The 18,471-nt window shown below is 47.4% G+C and overlaps 1 protein-coding gene across 2 annotated transcripts in view; it reads right to left on the bottom strand.

Moving 5' to 3' along the window:
• CAPN9 (calpain 9) overlaps positions 1-18,471 on the bottom strand; it is a 43,876-nt gene that overhangs the window by 13,104 nt on the left and 12,301 nt on the right. For both annotated transcript variants that reach the window (XM_078434234.1, XM_078434235.1), the window contains exons 5-11: positions 14,023-14,191; positions 13,044-13,127; positions 7,989-8,074; positions 5,589-5,666; positions 3,459-3,619; positions 2,287-2,444; positions 1,922-2,130 (exon numbers count right to left, since the gene is read on the bottom strand). In XM_078434234.1, coding sequence (XP_078290360.1) covers positions 1,922-2,130; positions 2,287-2,444; positions 3,459-3,619; positions 5,589-5,666; positions 7,989-8,074; positions 13,044-13,127; positions 14,023-14,191 — 945 coding nt within the window. The remainder of the gene's footprint in view (positions 1-1,921; positions 2,131-2,286; positions 2,445-3,458; positions 3,620-5,588; positions 5,667-7,988; positions 8,075-13,043; positions 13,128-14,022; positions 14,192-18,471) is intronic.

The following is an 18,471-nucleotide window of genomic DNA, read 5'->3' as shown; positions in this document are numbered from 1 at the left end:
GTCGTGATCTCACGGTTCATGAGTTCGAGCCCCACGTCAGGCTCTGTGCTGACGGCCTGGAGCCTGGATTCTGAGTCTCCCTCTCTCTCTCCCTCCCCCTTCTCTGCTCACACTTTGTCTCTCTCTGTCTCTCAAAAATAAATAAATATTTAAAAAGAAAGTTCAAGTACTGTGTTCAGGGCGAACGTGAGTATGGACCCTAGCTCTGCCATGTGTGAGGCTTCTATGAATGCCCGGGCTCTGATCTCACCCCACTGCTGGGGCAGGGAGCATAAAATGAGGGATGGGCACAGCCTGGTTTCCCTCTCTTGTTATGGCTGCCCACAAAAATCGCCCATCTTCACGCCTCTCGTATAGGTGCTCTTGCGTGAACAGACACGGGGCTCGTACAGGTGCTCTTGCGTAAACAGACACGGGGAAATGTACCCTCAGCTTGCACTGGCATCTGGGAGAAGGCCGGAGGACAGCTCTCCAGCAGGATTTTTTAAAAAAAATTTAAAATCTTATTGCCCCTATTTAGCTGATGGGAAAGAACCACGCCTTTTGTAATCAGCTCGGGAAACCCAGCCAGACTTGAGAACTGAGAGTATTCTCAACGCCCGCCACCAGTCCAACTCCATGCCACGAAACAAGATAAAACCGGAGGCCACGAAGTCACCGCTGACTCCATCTTGTTTTCTCAGGTCGGTCCTCAGTGGGGGGGTGCATCTAGCTCAAATACAGAATTCTCTGCGATCCCTCGAATGCCGCTAGAACGTCGCCCTGATGGCGAAAAGGGCAGCAACGGGAAATTTTTTCTTAGAAGTATCTGATATGGTCTAATTTTTTGCTAAGACGCTGCAAAGGGGAGGCGGCAGAAAGTCGGGTGTATAAAATGGAGGGCAGCCTTGGGTCAGGTAAGCACTTGACCATTGGCTTTGGTGATTGTAAGCGCCTGACATTACGTTCTGGACTGTCGAGGCATCCATTTCAAAGACCCTCATCTCAAATAAACACATCGTGAGCGACATGGCTAGATAAAAAGCCCAGCTACCCCACCCATGAGGTTGCCCCTTTTTTTAGAAAGCTCCGGTAGACCATTTGACCCACTGCTTCCTTTGCCTTCAAGCATTTTAATTCACCAATAGTGACCCTTTTTGAAACTCTAGGCTCCTACCCTCGACCCCAATAAAGGCAGAACCCCAGGCCTGTGCGCACGCTCGCTCTCTCTCTCTCTCTCTCTCCCCTCAAGATATTGCTGTGTGACTCCAGGGGTGCTGTGTATCTTCCAGAACCTGTGAGCAATAAACCTTGTCCTTTCCAGGTTCCCTGGGTCATTGCTGAGATGCGTCTGCCCTCAACGTTGGCTCCAGCTGGGGAACCGTCTGGGGGGGCTCCCCAAAGGGAGTACAGGCCCAGGAGAGTGCCCTCAGATGTTCCTAGCTGATGGCATCACTGTCCCTAGGCTGAGACCGACGACCCCAAACAACTTGGCAATATTTATTAACTGACGCTGAAAGAGCAGGTCATGCTAGAAACTTTCTAGAAACGTGTTCTAGAAGGAACTGGTCATTGTAATAGCCACCCCCCTTCACTTTGCTCAGAAATAAGTCCTAGCATTTCTAAATGTGGGTCCCGCTCCAGAAGCTTCTTGGACATAGAGTTTGGAAAATGAAGCGCTCCACCCGAGGGGGTCTGGTGAGCATGATTCTGGAAGTGGTTGGAGAGAGCAGCTTTTCAGTGGCCTGTTTGAGGGAAGGAAGGAGCAGAACCAAAATAGAAATGTATCCCACTTTGCAAATGGGTTAAGAGACCTTCCTGCCTGCTGTCTCAGGTGCATCGTGGAGAAGAGAAGAAAGGGGTCAAGGCTCCAACAGTCCCCTGGTGACTTCTCGGGGATTGAACCACTAAATGAAGAGGGATTCTTGAACCTGTTACTCACTGGGTGATAATTTTCTTCTCCGTAAAGATCCTCAGGCAGAAATCAGCTTCCTGATGGGGCTCAAAAGTGCTGGGTATCAGGATATACTCCCCAGGGGGCAGCTGGAAGCGGTCGGAGACTTCTCTCAGGTTGATGAACGTTTTGCTTTTGGCCTGGGAAGCATGGTACCGGAAGAAGTCTTTGTTCAGGTGTTCGTCTTTGCGGGGGCTCTGCAGTGGGAACGTAAGAGGGTGGTTCTATAAGGAGGGTCACTGGTCTTGGGTATTTGGACACAGTTTGGGGACTGACCATTGAGTCTCGGGCATGTGGCTGAGAATCCAGGACATAGGCGGTGGGCTCTAAAGCTCAGCTTGGTTCCTACCCACCTGGTAAATGGCATAGCCAATGGTCAGCATGTTGGCACCAAACCTCTTGAGTTTCCTTCGATCTTTCTGCATCAGGGCCACAAGGAAAGTGCAGTCCTCCTGACCCTCATCTTTCTCAATCAAGGACAGTTTTATCTGTGGATTGGTCCAGAAGGTATCTGCCATTGAAAGAAGTGAATTATTTTGCTTTCCTTTAGAAAAACACAAAGGACACCCCCCTACACACACACACACACACACACACACACACGCACCATCCACCCCCACCACAACCTCCCAAACCTGAGAAAGTCATTCATTTCTTCTCTCCCTGTTCTGATGGCCCTCGTGCCCTACTTCCCATAATCCCAGTGAGAATGCCAAGTGCTCTCCCTTTTCATTTCCACCTTCTCTTGAACCATTTCCCACAGAACTTTTAAAAGACATTCTTCTGGGTCTACTCAACTACAGTTCATTCCATCTTATTTTGTCCGTGTGGTATTTCAAAGGAGAGTGCGGTGCCCTTGGAGTTATGCAATTTGAGCAGAAGCCACCCCACTCTGGCTCCAAGGGTGAACACTGAGTGGTTTATGTTCGCCCCTGTTGCCTCGGACAACTGGAACAAAGCCAACCAGCATGTAGCATTCACCAGGCAATATGGGTTCAAGGAATTCCCAGTAGAAGGGAGTTGAGGACTACTGTTGGATGACCCTTGGGAGCTCTCACTGTTCATGCAAACAAGGGCTCAGAAAGCCCTGAATGCTGCTGCCAGCCCTCCTGTGACTCTCAAGAAATCCAGACTGAGGAAAAAGTCAACAGAGGGAAGAGGGCAGAGCAGAGGATTACAAACCAATGCGTTGACAGAACTATGCCTGAAGGCCACCCCGCTTCTCCTCTGAATTTTTCAGTTATGTAGGGGAAAAATCCCTTTTTATTGCTAAACTAGCGTGAGTTGTGTTTTCTATTATTTGTGATGGAAAAGAACCTAAGTGGGAAAACAAGAGAGTTTCCTTGAGCAATTCTTATCCAACTTCCTGCTCTTTCTTTGCAGCCCTCACCGGCCATCTCTGAAATCTTACTGTCTAAACTCTACACTTCAGGCTTTCTCCAGGTTCCTGGCCCTGATCCACTGATGTACCCCAGGTTGGACTGGACACTTGGCAATGACAGAGAGTGACAGGTGGACGACCAACCTAGAAAATTGCGGCAGCCCCCGGCGGTGGAGCCCCGCACCCAGCTTCCTTGATGGACCGTCACCTCCCATTTGTGGACAGCATCCTCCTCCAGGGCGTCAGGAGTCAGGTTGCAGATTTCTACCTTGTCAAAGTGGGTCTTGAAGTCCCTAAACGCCATCCTACAACAAGGTGGAGAGACACCAAGGCGTAGGAGGTGATGGTGATGCCATGATCCACTCAATCGCTTAATCATCTAACCGACCACTAGTGAGTGTCTGCATCTGTCCTCAAGACTCAGGTGTGGGCAGACAGAAAATGCACAAACAAAGGTAAGGAAAACCCAGAGCCTCTGTACTCAAAATTCAAGGTAAATGCATCTCTAATTTCCAATTGAATGGCTTGTTAATCTCTCAAGCTTGTGGATCCTATGTGTTTTCCACAAATTTCTTTGACTCATGACCGCATGGTTCCTGAAGCAGGCCACCAAAGTTCACCCATCAAAACGGGGCCAAGGACTGCAACCCACTCCTTCCATCTAGAGTGGGGTGTAAGCAGTGATGTGTGGGTCAAGGCTGTTGGGAGTGGGGGTGTCTTCTCCAACCTTTCCTGTTTTTCCTCTTCTGCTGGCTTCCTGCAGGTGACTGTGTGACCCCAGGGGAGGGGGGAGCCATACAGAAGAAGGGGCTTGGGTCCCTGAATCACTGCACAGAAAGGGCCACCCACAGAATAAGGGTGTCTTCCTGGACTGTTATAATGAGTGAGAGATAAACTGTATTGAATTTGAGTCTTTATACATCTTGAGTCTATTTGTGACAGCAGCTGGTGTTACCCTAAGTCATTGGTGCCTTGAAGCATGGAGCTGCCATGACCGAATTCTAAAATATGTGATATCAGCTTAGCATATGGGCAGGTTTCAAGGACATATTGGAGATAGAAAATAGATATTCATGTTAGGAATGGCAATATATTTATTAAAACTGTAAAAATAGGGGCGCCTGGGTGGCTCAGTCGGTTAAGCGACTGACTTAGGCTCAGGTCAGGATCTCGCGGTCCGTGAGTTCGAGCTCCGCGTCAGGCTCTGTGCTGACAGCTCGGAGCCTGGAGCCTGTTTCAGATTCTGTGTCTCCCTCTCTCTGGCCCTCCCCCGTTCATGCTCTGTCTCTCTCTCTGTCTCAAAAATAAATAAACGTTAAAAAAATAAATTTAAAAAAACTGTAAAAATATGGAAGACAGAGGCTGTACTCCAGGGGAAGAGAATGGAAAAAGCTGGAATATTCATATGTACCGGTTTTTGCTTAGGGTGTTTAAGAAGGTATGTAAGAAAGAGGTGAGCTCAGGTAAGAATTGACTGGTTTGCTCACCAGGGAATAAAGCTAGAAATCCGAAATGTGTGGTCTTACACAGGGGAAGAGCCAACTGTTTTCTGAACCCCACAGGAAGAAATACGATTAAAAAAAAAAGCTTCTAGAGATGAAGGTCCATTAAAAACTTTCAGTTAGGGGCGCCTGGGTGGCTCAGTCGGTTAAGCGTCCGACTCTTGATTTGGGCTCAGGTCATGACCTCACGGTTTCGGGGGATTGAAAACCACGTCGGGCTCTGCGCTGACAGTGCAGCTTCTGCTCGGGATTCTCTCTCCCTCTCTCTCTCTGCCTCTCCCCCACTCGTGCGTGCTCTCTCTAAATAAATAAATAAACGTTAAAAAAAAAAAAAAAAAAAAACCTTTCAGTTACGCAAAGAGATTCTACCCTGTGGAAAGTCCAGATTAGGAATGTTTTGTGCCCACTTCAGTCTATATTCAGCTCTCAAGGTCGCTGCTTTCAGAGGTCCTTGTCATCAAGTGGGGTGAAGGGGTAGCCCCTGGGAGCAGTGGGGCTGCCTGCCTTCAAATTCATGGTGCAAACTCGGTTGGTGGGTAGTTTGGGGGAGGGGTGCCAGGCTGCAGACCCAGGCTCGGCCGCACGTACAAATCAAAATCTCTGCCAACCTGGGTGAATGTGAGGGGGTTGAGACGGATGCATTTGCTTTACCAGAGAAATCAAACAAAGACAGACAGACAAGGGAAACATGCAAGTAAGCCAAGGGCCATAGGGCGCTCTCATACCCGTTATGTCGTTAATACAGAAAGGAAAACAGAGGCCAGCACTGTACCAGAATTCCCCGTCGTCGAGAGAGGTGTGACACAGGCGCTTCTGCTCAGCTGGCCCGACCGAAAGCCACTCGGAGGAACTAGGGATAAGCAAAGTCAGGCTTTAGGTGGAGGGTCTTGCACAGCGGCCGAAACAACACTGGCCTTGGTGGAGAGGAGTGTCCCTCCTGGGGAGGCAGGGTATGCGGCCATGTGGGGAATGGTCCCGGTCAGTGACTGCTCCCTGGGCCCCAGAAATGTCCCAGAGGAGCTGGAGGCTGGTTGAAAAGTGAGCGTCCAAAAGCAGCCGATGGAAAAGGCCCTTGGGGTCATTTGAACCTCCTCCATGGGGGATTCTCATGGGGCCGTCATAGGATGTTGAACACCAGCAGGGTAGCAGAAACTTCCAACTGGAAGCCACGAGTGGACTGAAATGCGTGCCCGGGAGCACCTCCTGGCCTCACCTCTTCGTTTGTAAGCGACGTTTTGACAAGTGATGGTAATAATGCCTTATGTTCACCTGGGCTTGAGATTCCACACGTCAAACACCTTCTTTACGTGACCATGCTAGGAAGCCAGGTGGGGTTCTGTGAGGTTCACGGGCCCATTTTGTGGACCAGGGCACCCAGGTGGGCAGCCGTCACCACCCGCCTCCAAACCCAAGAGTTCCACCTCGCCTCCGAGTTCGCTGTGTCTCCGCGACCCCCGCAGCCACCCCCAGAGAGTTCAGGCCGAGTCACCACCAGTGTGGTGCTCAGCCAAGGCTGCCCGCCTCACCCACGCCCTGCATGGGCCCCTCCCAGGAGGAAGGAGCCCCTCTCCAGGTCCTGCCCGCCAGGGTTGGAACAGCGGAACTAAGAGCCATTATTTTCTTTTTGAACCATTACCTTCCACGGGGCTCACCCCCCTGATAGCGGTCAGACTGGCTAAGGAGCGCTTTCAGCACTTCTGTCGTAACAGGGGGTCAGGATCAGGAATCAGGATGGGGACCTGCCCTCCATCACCCCAAGGCTGAGCGGGAGCGTCCGGCCTTGACCCCAGTAAATGCACTCTCCTTATTTCGCCCTCTGCGTGTTTCGCAGGAGAAGGAGAAAGGGGCCCCTCACTCTTTTACGCCGCGTGTTCTCTAAACTGAAGGACGGGATGAGTCTACGCAGGATAGGAAGCCGTCTCGTTCATTTGGGTTTCAGTATTTCTGTGCTTTCCATTTCTGCCAGGAGAGGGAGGCCGCTCTCTTCCCTCCTGTGATGCTGCTCCGGTGTGAATCCATCTCGGCCACAGCTCCCGGGCTCTGAGGAGGCAGGAGCCGAACCGGGGCGGCAGGTAGGGGGACAAGAGCAGCAATGGGAGGCCTGGCCTCCGCGGGGGCGTGTGCTGTGCCCTCGGGCTGGAGTCAAGTTAACGGAGACACAGACGCGCTGACGATTGTGCCGCGGTGGCTTTGTTGTGAGCAGAGGACAAACAGGAGCTCAAGATCTATTCAGGTTCGAGACTTGCCGGAGGTCTCCCCAGGGCCCCACGAGCCATGAGCGGGCGGGGCTGGGACAGCAGGACCCCAAGATGGCAGGGGCAGGGGCAGGGTGGGCCCCGCCCAAGCATATCTAAACATTCCCTGGTCCCCGTCACCTGGGCCGCTTCCCGAGGGACAAGGAGGGGACACACACCTGCAAAACAAAACTTTCTTTATAACTGGGGACCAAATAAAGAACCCTGGCTGACTGCTCTGTAATGGATGAATTTCCTGTCGCGCTTCCTCTGTCTCTCCACTGGGCCACCGGGCCTCTGGCCAGTGGTCACTGACCAATGAGAGAGAACCCTGGAATGACCTGCCTGGTGATATTTCAGGGATCCTCACACCCAAAATACTCATTGCCACCCCCACCCCCACCCAAAACACATACATACCAAATATCAAAGCTACCATAATTGGAGATCAAGCCTTTCACAATACCATGGGGATATGAACTATTGCCATGGGAGGGAATACATCCACTGACATAAATACAATTATTGGAAAGTTTAAAAAGACATTAGGGGCACCTGGGTGGCTCATTCGGTTAAGCGACCGACTTTGGCTCAGATCATGATCTCGCGGTTTGTGGGTTCTGTGCTGATGGCTCAGAACCTGGAGCCTGCTTCAGATTCTGTGTCTCCCTCTCTCTCTGCCCCTCGCCCACTCTCCCTCTCTCTCTCAAAAATAAACATTAAAAAAAATTTTTAAGCCATTATAAGGGTGTTCCATTTTGACTATATGATGGACCAGAGGGCTAAAAAGGGAGGAAGTAAGGCCACCCAGAAGCAGGACCCTGAACAAGAGTCAGGAGGGAACTGGGAGCTGTAGACCAAGGGCCCCTTCTTCATACGTCTGCACAAACCAGTGCTGGCCCCTCTGTGCCCCAGAAGGCAAGGAGGTGGGGACTGACCTGTCACTCCAGGACCCGTTCCACTCAACCTGGCCCCAAGGGTTCCGGACTCTGATGAGCTCCACGTTCCGGCCTTGGAAGTTTACCTGGAGGGGAAAAACACCAGGGAGATTATATATTCACATGTGGACCTCAGAGTGCTTCACCTCCAGCCCGGGCTGGATTTACTGAAAGCCTCTTGACTGTGACACGCTAAAGCCATGTCCAAACTCATCAATTCTTTTTTTTTTTTAATTTTTAAATGTTTATATTTATTTTTGAGACACAGAGAGACAGAGCATGAGTGGGGGAGGGGCAGAGAGAGAGGGAGACAGAATCCAAAGCTGTCAGCACAGACCCCGGTGCGGGGCTCCAACTCGTCAACCGCGAGATCATGACCTGAGTCCGAGTCTGCTGCTCTGGTGACTGAGCCACCCAGGCGCCCCGAAACTCATCAACTCTTCACTGGCCCTTGGAATTTTCTAGTTCCTAGTGAACATAATGGCTAGCGTTACCAACACCGTTATATCAATCACCCACGATGGTTGCACTGCAGCTGGGAAATAACGTAGAATTATAAATAACAAGAAACTAGTCCACACGAATCTTCAGATGAACGAGTTTTCTGTCTGGACTGGACTCTCCCTAGACGCGGAGACCAAGTCTTATTTATCAGTGTACCCTCAGCGTCTAGCACAGCGAGCGGTAAAGAGTGGCCAGAAGTACTCATGGAGTGAGTTTTCTTCATCCGTAACATCTTACTCATGGATCAGTGAAAATTATGCAAGCACACACTGGAAATGTAAACAATGAATAAACAAAAACCACTTGCAAGCCTTCTGAACCCAATCTTCCCCCACTTTCAGGTGTCAGGTGAAGATTTCTGCTGTCCATATGGAGAACCCTTGGGCCGGTAAAGAAGGATGATGCAGTCATGGCCTTCATGCTCTGCCCTGGACCAGGAGAGAGGGCCAGTGCATTTAGAAAGATTTCGGAGGAAAGAGAGTAGAAGTAAATGACTTTTGTTCATCAGTGAACCAGAAATTTTAGCTCAAAACTCTTTACCCTCATGCACTGGGCACAAATTATATTTTTGACGTGTAAAAATTAAGTTAGTGTAACCTCTCCAGGGTCCAAGATGCAGCCCGTAGCTCATCATGTAAGATGTCCATGAAGAGAATTGTTCACGGAAGGTAAATCCCTTATAGGTGGAGAGAAAGGAAAAACAACTGAACAGATGTGATGAAAGGTTTCTATTTCTTAAAATAATATTTGGAAGATGTAACATTAAAAATCACCTGCCAAAAAGAAAAAAAACCACCTGCCTACCCAAGTGAGTGATTGGCCAGGCATTATGGGTGGGAAGGAGGGGGTAAGAACACTTTGCAAACAGTTTTAATTCTAAAGAATGCAACTGTATCCCCTGGTGAGGAGGAAGGACCGGCTTCCTTCTGCACTCCTTACTTCCCACTCCTCTGGACTGGGTTTCTCAAAACATGGGTGGCAACAGGAGGAGACCAGAAGTGCCGGTGTCCTCTAGAAACCGGGTTTGAGACTTGTCCAACAGAAGCATGAAGTGGGCAAAGACAAGCCTTCGGACTTCGTTGAACTTGAACCTGAGAGGATACAGCCCTTGGCTTCTTGTCCTCCTCTTCCAGGTCATCCCCTTTGCTTCTCTTTCCCGCGTGTCCCCCCAGGAGCGCTTGTCCAAACCAAGCACTCACTAGAAGTCAGGGTGGTGTGCCGCTGGGTCTGGAAGCCCCCAGGAATCAGTTCCACCCTGGACTATAGCTGCAGAGAATAGGACTTTTGAAGGTTGATTTTATGCGTCACCCTGACTTGGCCACTGGTGCCCAGATATTTGGTTATACACCATTTTGGGTGTGTCTGTGAGGGTGTTTCTAGAGGAGATTAGGATAGGTAGACTGAGTCAAGCAGATGGCCCTCCCCAGGGTGGGTGGACCTCATCTGATCACTTGAAGGTCTGAATAGAACTACAGAAGGTGGAGGAAAGGGAGAATTCACTCTGTGTCTAACTGCTGAGCTTGGACTTTGGTCCTCTTTTGCTCTGAGACCAGGACATGTACCCTTGGTTCTCCTGGTTCTCAGTCTTTTGGACTTGGGCCAGAACATCATCCCCAGCTTACAAATGGCAGATCACAGGACTTCTCAGACTCCATAATCATGTGACCCAATTCCTCATTATCTATCATCTATCTATATTTTAAAATTGTTTTTAAAGTATATTTTAAGAGAGAGAGAGAGAAGGAGAGAGACAGACTATGAGCTGGGGAGGGGCAGAGAGAGAGGGAGAGAGAGAATCCCAAGCAGGCTCTGTACTGTCAGCACAGACTGTGAGATCATGACCTGAGCCAAGATCAAGAGTTGGGCACTTAACCGACTCAGCCACCCAGGCACCCCTCATCTATCTATATCTTATTGGTTCTGTTTCTCTAGAGAACTATGACCAGTACAAGACTGGTAGAATTAGGGTAGAAAAAAAAGAAAAAACAAAGCCCAGGCTCCCATACCAGCTAAACAAGGTTGTTACTCTGGTGGAATCACATGTTTCTCTCTCTCTCTCTCTCTCTCTCTCTCTCTCTCTCCCCCTCTCTCTCCTATTTTGCTCTTGAATTCCAGCTGTCTCTCATCCTTTAGATGAGACATCCTCAAAAATATCTGAAAGTGTGGTTTAGACTGTGATGCCCTGAGGGTTGCTTCAAGATTCACAAATCAATCAGTAGGATACACCACATTAATAAAAGAAAGTATAAGAAATAAGAACCATATGATCCTGTCAATAGATGCAAAAAAAAGCACTTGCAAAACACAGCATCCATTCTTGATAAAAACCCTCAATAAAGTAGGGATAGATGGAACACATCTCAGCATCATAAAGGCCACATATGAAAGACCCACAGCTAATATCATCCTCAATGGGGAAAAGTTGAAAGCCTTTCCCCTACGGTCAGGAACGAGACAAGGATGTCCACTCTCACTGTTACTATTTAACGTAGTTCTGGAAGTCTTAACCAGTCTTAACCAGGCAACCAGCCAACAGAAAGAAATAAAAGGCATCCAAATCGGCATGGAAGAAATCAAACTTTCATTATTTGCAGACAACATGATACTCTACGTAGAAAGCCTGAAAGACTCCACCAAAAAAATCGCTAGAACTCATACATGAATTCAGCAGTTGCACGATATAAAATCAACTACAGAAATGTGTCGCATTTCTATACACCACTAATGAAGCAGCAGAAAAAGAAATCAAGGAATCAATCCCAATTCCAGTTGCACCAAAACCAATAAGATACCTAGGAATCCACCCAACGAAAGGGGCAAAAGATCTTTACTCTGAAAACTACAGAAGACTTATGCAAGAAATTGAAGAGGACGCAAAGACATGGAAAAGTATTCCATGTCTTTGTAGACATTTGAATGTGTAGAACAGAACAGGGAGTATTCCATGCTCATGGATTGGAAAAACAAATTGTTAACATGTCAATACTACCCAAAATAAATACTACACATTTAATGCGATCCCTATCAAAATACCACCAGCATTTTTTTGCAGCGCTAGAATAAACGATCCTAAAATTTGCACGGAACCACAAAGACCCCTGAAAAAGAAAACCATCCTGAAAAAGAAAAAAAAAAAACCTGGAGGCATCATCAGGGAAATACAAATCAAAACCACAATGAGACGTCACCTCACACTTGTCAGAGTGGCTGAAATTAACCACGCAAGAAACAACTGGTGTTGGTGAGGAGGCGGAGAAACGGGAACCCTCTTGCGCTGTTGGTGGGAAGCAAACCAGAGCGGCCACCCTGGGAAACAGTATGGAGGTTCCTCGAAAAAGTGAAAATAGAACTGCCATATGATTCAGCAATTGCACTATTAGGTATTTAACCAAAGGATAGAAAAATACAGATTGGAAGGTGTACATGCACCCCAATGTTTACAGCAGCGCTATCAACAATAGCCAAACTATGGAGAGAGCCCAAATGCCCATTGGCTGATGAGTGGATAAAGAAGATGTGATATATATAATGGAATATTATTCAGTCATCAAAAAGAAGGAAATCTTGTCATGTGCAACGACGTGGAGCTAGGGTGTATTATACTAAGTGAAATAGGTCACTCGGAGAAAGTCAAATACTATATGAGTTCGCTCATATGTGGAATTTAAGAAACAAAACATGAAAATATGGGAGGGGTACTCTTAACGAGATCACACTCTTAACGACAGAGAACAAGCTGAGGGTTGATGGAGGGAGGGAGGGAAGGAGGGAGGGGATGGGCCAGATGGGTGAGGGATATTAAGGAGGGCACTTGTGATGAGCGCTGGGTGTTGTATGTAAGTGAGGAATCACCGCATTCGACTCCTGAAACCCATATTGCACGGTATGTTAACTAAAATTTAAATTAAAAACAGAAAAAATAAAATAAAATGTAAAACCCTCGAAGTCATTGGCAGTCGGATACATACAAATTAAAACAATGATGCAAGATCACCTCATACCCGTTTGTTTGGCAAAATGCAAAGACCGGCTGTTGGCAGAAATTCGAGGAGGGGACAATTTGACACGTGTCCTGGTGGAATCGCAGCGTGTTGCTACCATTCTGGAGAGTAATCTGGCACTATTTAGGCAATTAAGTACATGCCTCAGATCCCGCAGTCCCACCTCTGGGCATGCATCCTCCAAAACGTTTTGCCTAAGTGTCTGAGGAACCATGTTAAAAAGAAAAAATATAGGGGCGCCTGGGTGGCTCAGTCGGTGAAGCGGCCGACTTCGGCTCAGGTCATGATCTCACGGTCCGTGAGTTCGAGCCCCGCGTCGGGCTCTGGGCTGACAGCTCAGAGCCTGAAGCCTGTTTCAGATTCTGTGTCTCCCTCTCTCTGACCCTCCCCTGTTCATGCTCTGTCTCTCCCTGTCTCAAAAATAAATAAAATGTTTAAAAAAATTAAAAAAAATATATATATATATAATGTGACACACTAAATAAGTACAAGGGACTAGCACGACCGAGGCTATTCCTATACCCTGTCCACAGGGGTTCACATCGCCTACCTGGTCAATTCCTGTCACACTGTAGGCATGGCCCTTAATGAGACCAAAAGGTGTCCGGGCTTCAGACTCTGTAGCATTTCGGATCTGGAACACGAAAAGAGCACCGTTGGACCCACTGGGGACCTTAACCCTTCCCTCCCTGCCCAGACCGAGCTCCAGGCCGGGGCTGGCCCCTTCGAGCCACGTGCCTGAAGCATAGCCTCGCGCCAGGGTGAGGAGACCCTGAACCCCGCGACAAGTTCACTTTTTGCCCCCAAACAGAGCAACTTGACCGCCCCCATCATGCAGCACGGCACAAGATAGAAGTAAGATCCCATACACCCAAGAGAGGATAGCCGGCATTTAACAGTAGACAACCCTATGTCACAGGCCTGAAAGCACAGACGAAATGGATAATTTAGTAGCAAAGAACACATTCCCAAGGTCGACCCAAGAGGAGACAGAAAGCTTGAACAGGACTCTAACAACCAGCTGGGATAAAATTATATGTGTGTGTGTTTGCACGCATGAAGACATTGAGAGTCCTCTCTACAGATACGAATTTTTTAATGATATACGAAGCAAAAAAAAAAAAAAAAAAAAAAAATTCAGGCAAGTATAAAGTAAGATTCCATTTAGTAAAACCAAACTAAACTTCTGCTGTGGTTGTGTATGTATGCGCATGCCTGTGTGTACAAAGAAGAGCGAGGCGTGAAGGGCACACACCCGGTGTCACAGGGCTGGGACTTGGGGAGGGAGATAGGGATTTGCCTTTATAGATCGCACGATTGTCCCACTGGCTACAGTAAGTACACCCCAACTTTGTAATTTGGAAAACATGAAATTAAAACCTCTGTTTTAATGAAAATAAATAAACATTGACACCACCCTCCCACTGCCTGAAAGTTATGTTCTTCCTCACACGAGGCCAGGGCAGCTGGCCCAGATCCCCAGCCCCAGGACAGGGGCGGGCATGTCAACAAGCCAATGAACGACTTACATCAATGGAGCAGCCCACGAGAGAGCCCCTCTTCAAGGCCTTCTCCAGAATCTCATAGAAGTTCTCTGGAGCCTCTTTAGTTGCAAAGGTCTCTGCTACACCCCCGGTGAAGTCTTCCATGGCCTCGATGGCGCTGCCTCCCTTCAGAGCCTCATAGCTACCGCTCAGCCTGCAAGGGCGGCAAGGAAGCACGGACACCGTTGCAGGGAACCAGGAAGACCACCAGGTGGCGCCCCTCGGCCAAAGATTTTCTAACTTGTAGGGACCGTCGTTCAGGGCCTTGCCCTGGCTGGGTGGTGCGGAAGGAAGATGGGAAGCAGGCATAGGGCTTTCCCTGGAGCTCCAAGGATCCAGGCTCTCTGTGAGACAGGCAGTTGGCTGTGGTGGTAAAGGGCGTGGACTCTGGTCCCTGACCGGCTGCAGGTTCAAGGGCTGGATCCACAATGTACAAGCTGAGCGCTCTGGGGACACCTCCCTTACCCAATGCTTCAGTTTCCTCATTTGCAGAATGGGAGTGATGGGTGGTGTATGCTCCCTCCTGGGACTGCTGTGAGGTTTAAATGAGTCTCTCTCTCTCTCTCTCTCTCTCTCTCTCCTCCCCTCTCTCCCTCCCTCCTTCTCTCTCATCTTACACAGAACAGGGCTTGACCATGAAGGTGTCAGCTATATGTAGACCTGAGACAAAGTTGAAGATCTTTTTCTTCCTTTCTGGTCTTGCATAATCCCAACCTTTTTTCTCATAGTTGTATTTTTTATTAATATAAGTTTTATTAATATAAATTCATATCAGGTAAAGCCCTATGCCTGCTTATATATTATATATAAATTTATATTAATATTATTATGTTAATTTCTATTAATATTAGTTGTATATTTATTAATATTATTAATATAATAACTTATATTCATATAAGTTAATATAATATAATATAATTAATATACGTGCACACACACACATACACACACATATAGGCATCCTGCTTGAATTTTAAAACAAACTTTCCCATTTAGAACAGTTTCAGATTTAAGGAAAAAATTGTACATAGTACAGAAAGTTCCCATCTCCCCCCCCGCCCACAATTTCCCCTAGTGTTAACATCTTACGTTAGTGTGGTGTACTTGTTCCCGGTGACTGAACCCATACATTGTTATTATTAAGGTCCTTACTTTCTTCTTATGTCTTTAGTTTTTACCTAATATCCTTCTTCTGTTCCAAGAACAGGATATCCCATCCAAGATATCACATCACACTTAGTCCTCATGTCTCCTTGGCTGTGACAGTGTCTCGGACTTTCCCTGCTTTCTATGACCTTGACAATTACGAGGAATACTGTCGGGTGTTTTGTAGAATCTCTCTCAATTAGGATCTGTCTGTTGTTTATCTATTGGTTAGACCGGGGTTATGGGTTTGGGGGAGGGAGACCACAGAAGTAAGGTGTCCTTCTCATCACGTCACATCCAGGGCCCAGATGTCACCATGACTTATCGCTGCCCATGGTGCCTTGACCACCTGGGTGAGGTCATGCCTGTTAGGTTTCTCCACTAGATAGTTACTCTCTCTCCCCCTGTCCACGCCGTCCCCTTTGGAAGGATGTCATTACGTGCAGCTAAGGAGCAGGGAGTTTTGCTCAACCTTAGATGACTTGCAATTCTTCTACAGGGTAGATTTATTCTTTTCTCCGATTTATGTATTCAGTCATTTGTTTATATCAGAATGGACTCATGGGTATTTGCTTCGTACTCTGGCTTATAATCCAATACAACTTTACTTATTTTGTTCCTCACACTGTTCTAGGTTTGGCTATTTTCAGCTTCTCCAGCTGGCTCCTGGGTCCCTTTGACATAACCCCATCAGTGTGTGTGTGCGTGTGTGTGTGCATGTGTGTCTAAAACATGTTCTCACTCCTTACTACTGCAAGATGCTCTAGGCTCATCTTATGAATTTCCCACCCCTGTCCTACAATCAGCCTTATCTCCACGGAGCCTTGGTTCCTTTCATTGGAAAATGGTATTTAGAAACCAAGACCCGAGAAGTAGGAGTGCTTGTTGCTGTGGGGCTGCCATTGTTTCTAGGCCATCTCTGCTGACAAAGCGGGGAAATAATGTATATACACTGACCCTGTATATATACATATATCTTTATGAAACCATCTCTTTTAAACAAGACGTGAGTTCAGCCTGAGTCACCAGTCCTAACCCATGACAACATGCATTATTCCAGCCTCCTCCCCTTGCTTCTTTGTAACCTCCTAACTGTGAAGAACCTAGCTCGACCACCTGCCTTAATTGTTCAATTCACAATTATATACATGTATCATATATTATATATGAAACATATATATTACAAAACATATATATGATACATACATATATGCATGATATATGTATTATATATATACACACATATATAGCACATATATCATACACACACACACACACACACACACACACAATTATATACGTATAATGGTATCAGAATGTTGTCCTGTGCCCCATGAGAAACAACTTTATCAGCCCGAGTAGAATGCTCGTGTACAATTCCTCTTGCCGTTAATCTTACAGACCCCACTCATCTCCACCGTTACTCAGGTTATCTCCCTTTTCTCCTACCCTCCAGTGAGTTTGTTTCATAAATTTGTGATATAGTTAAATGAAATGCATAGCCTGCATTTCATCCTGGGATTCTTCATCCTTCTCGATGATTTTTTTTTTTTTTTTTTTTTTTTTTCAACGTTTTTTTATTTATTTTTGGGACAGAGAGAGACAGAGCATGAACGGGGGAGGGGCAGAGAGAGAGGGAGACACAGAATCGGAAACAGGCTCCAGGCTCCGAGCCATCAGCCCAGAGCCTGACGCGGGGCTCGAACTCACGGACCGCGAGATCGTGACCTGGCTGAAGTCGGACGCTTAACCGACTGCGCCACCCAGGCGCCCCCTTTCTCGATGATTTTTAAATCTTCTTGTATTAAGCTTCATTGTTTGTGCCGTAAAGGGTTATGGGTTTGGTAAATGAATGGCATCATGTATTTACTATTACAGTATCCTATAGAATAGTCTCGCCACCCTAAGAAAAGATCCTTTGTGCTCCACATATTCATCCCTACTCCTCTCTGTCCCTCCCCCTGAACTCCTGGCAACCACTGATCTTTTTATTGTCTCCATAGTTTTGCCTTTTCCAGAATGTCATACAGTTGGAATCATACAATATGTCGTGTGTTCAGATTGGCTTCTTTCACTCTGCAATATGCGTTTAAGATTCATCCATTTCTTTTCATGGCTTGATAGCTCATTTTTTTAAATCACTAAATAATGCTTCATTGCCTGAAAGTACCACATTTATTTACCCATTCATCTTGAAGGACACCTTGGCTGCTTCCAGTCTTTGACAATTGCGAATAATTGTGTTCAGGTTTTTGTGTGGACCTAAGTTTGTATCCAAGTCATTTGGGTAGAAATGACTTTTTACCTGACTCACCTACCGAGAAATGTGACTGATGATTCATTAGGTAAGAGTGTGTTTAGTTTTGTAAGAAACTGCCAACTTGTCTTCCAAAATGGATGACCCATTTGGGCCACCATGGCTCCCCCCATGGCCATTCAATGGCTCCTCCCACCAATGAATGAGAGTTCCTGTTGCCCACATCTTTGTCAGAAATTGATGCTGTACGTGTGTGGTGGTATTTCGCGATTGTTTGTAATTTACAGTTTCCCAGTGACAAATGATGTTGAGCATCTTTCCATGTGTTTATTTGCCCCCTGTCCATGTTTTTGGTGAAGTGTATCCCAATCATCTTGGGCCTCTTCTAATGACCAAAAACTAAACACAGATTTTCTTTTTTAGGAAACTTATTCTTCACTCTTTGAGTGAATACCCTTCATATTCCACTGACTCCTACCAGCTGGAATTCTTGACCCAAAGCCTTTTCCAGGGCTGCTGGGGGAGGATTTCCCTGTGCTGGGCTCACCGAGAAGGAAGCTATGCTCACCCAGCCCTGGAAAGCACAGGCTGTGGCCCCTGGAGGTGACGGTTGCACAATAATGTGAAGGCACTGAATGCCACGGCACTGTATACTGAAAAAGGATTAAAATGGTAAATTTTACCACAGCCCAGATGTTTGAGCTGTAACAGCGCTCGGTGGGAAGTCGGGAGAGCCAAGATCTGTCAACACATCCAGAGTTTCTTCCACCTCCCCTCCCAGCTCTTCGGAAGGCCAGATTCGTGACACAGGGAGAGAAGAGGGACGTGTGTCACCACTCTGCCCAAGAATGGGCACAGCTAAGCCATGACAGGAAAACTATCCACACTTTCCTTTTCCACCTCCTAGCCTGACCAAGCCCCTAGAGGGTTGGCCACACGGGGCCACACCTGTGAACTCTGTGTCCCTGGTCATTGAAGCTCTCTGAAAAGGCTCTGGGGATAGAGACCACTTCTTGGACCTGCCTGGCCCT

The sequence above is a fragment of the Panthera onca genome, chromosome D2, assembly GCF_046562875.1.
Source record: "Panthera onca isolate mPanOnc1 chromosome D2, mPanOnc1 haplotype 2, whole genome shotgun sequence".
Taxonomy (NCBI): Eukaryota; Metazoa; Chordata; class Mammalia; order Carnivora; family Felidae; genus Panthera; species Panthera onca.
The sequence above is the reverse complement of the archived record's forward strand: the minus strand, read 5'-3'. Positions and strand labels throughout refer to the sequence as shown.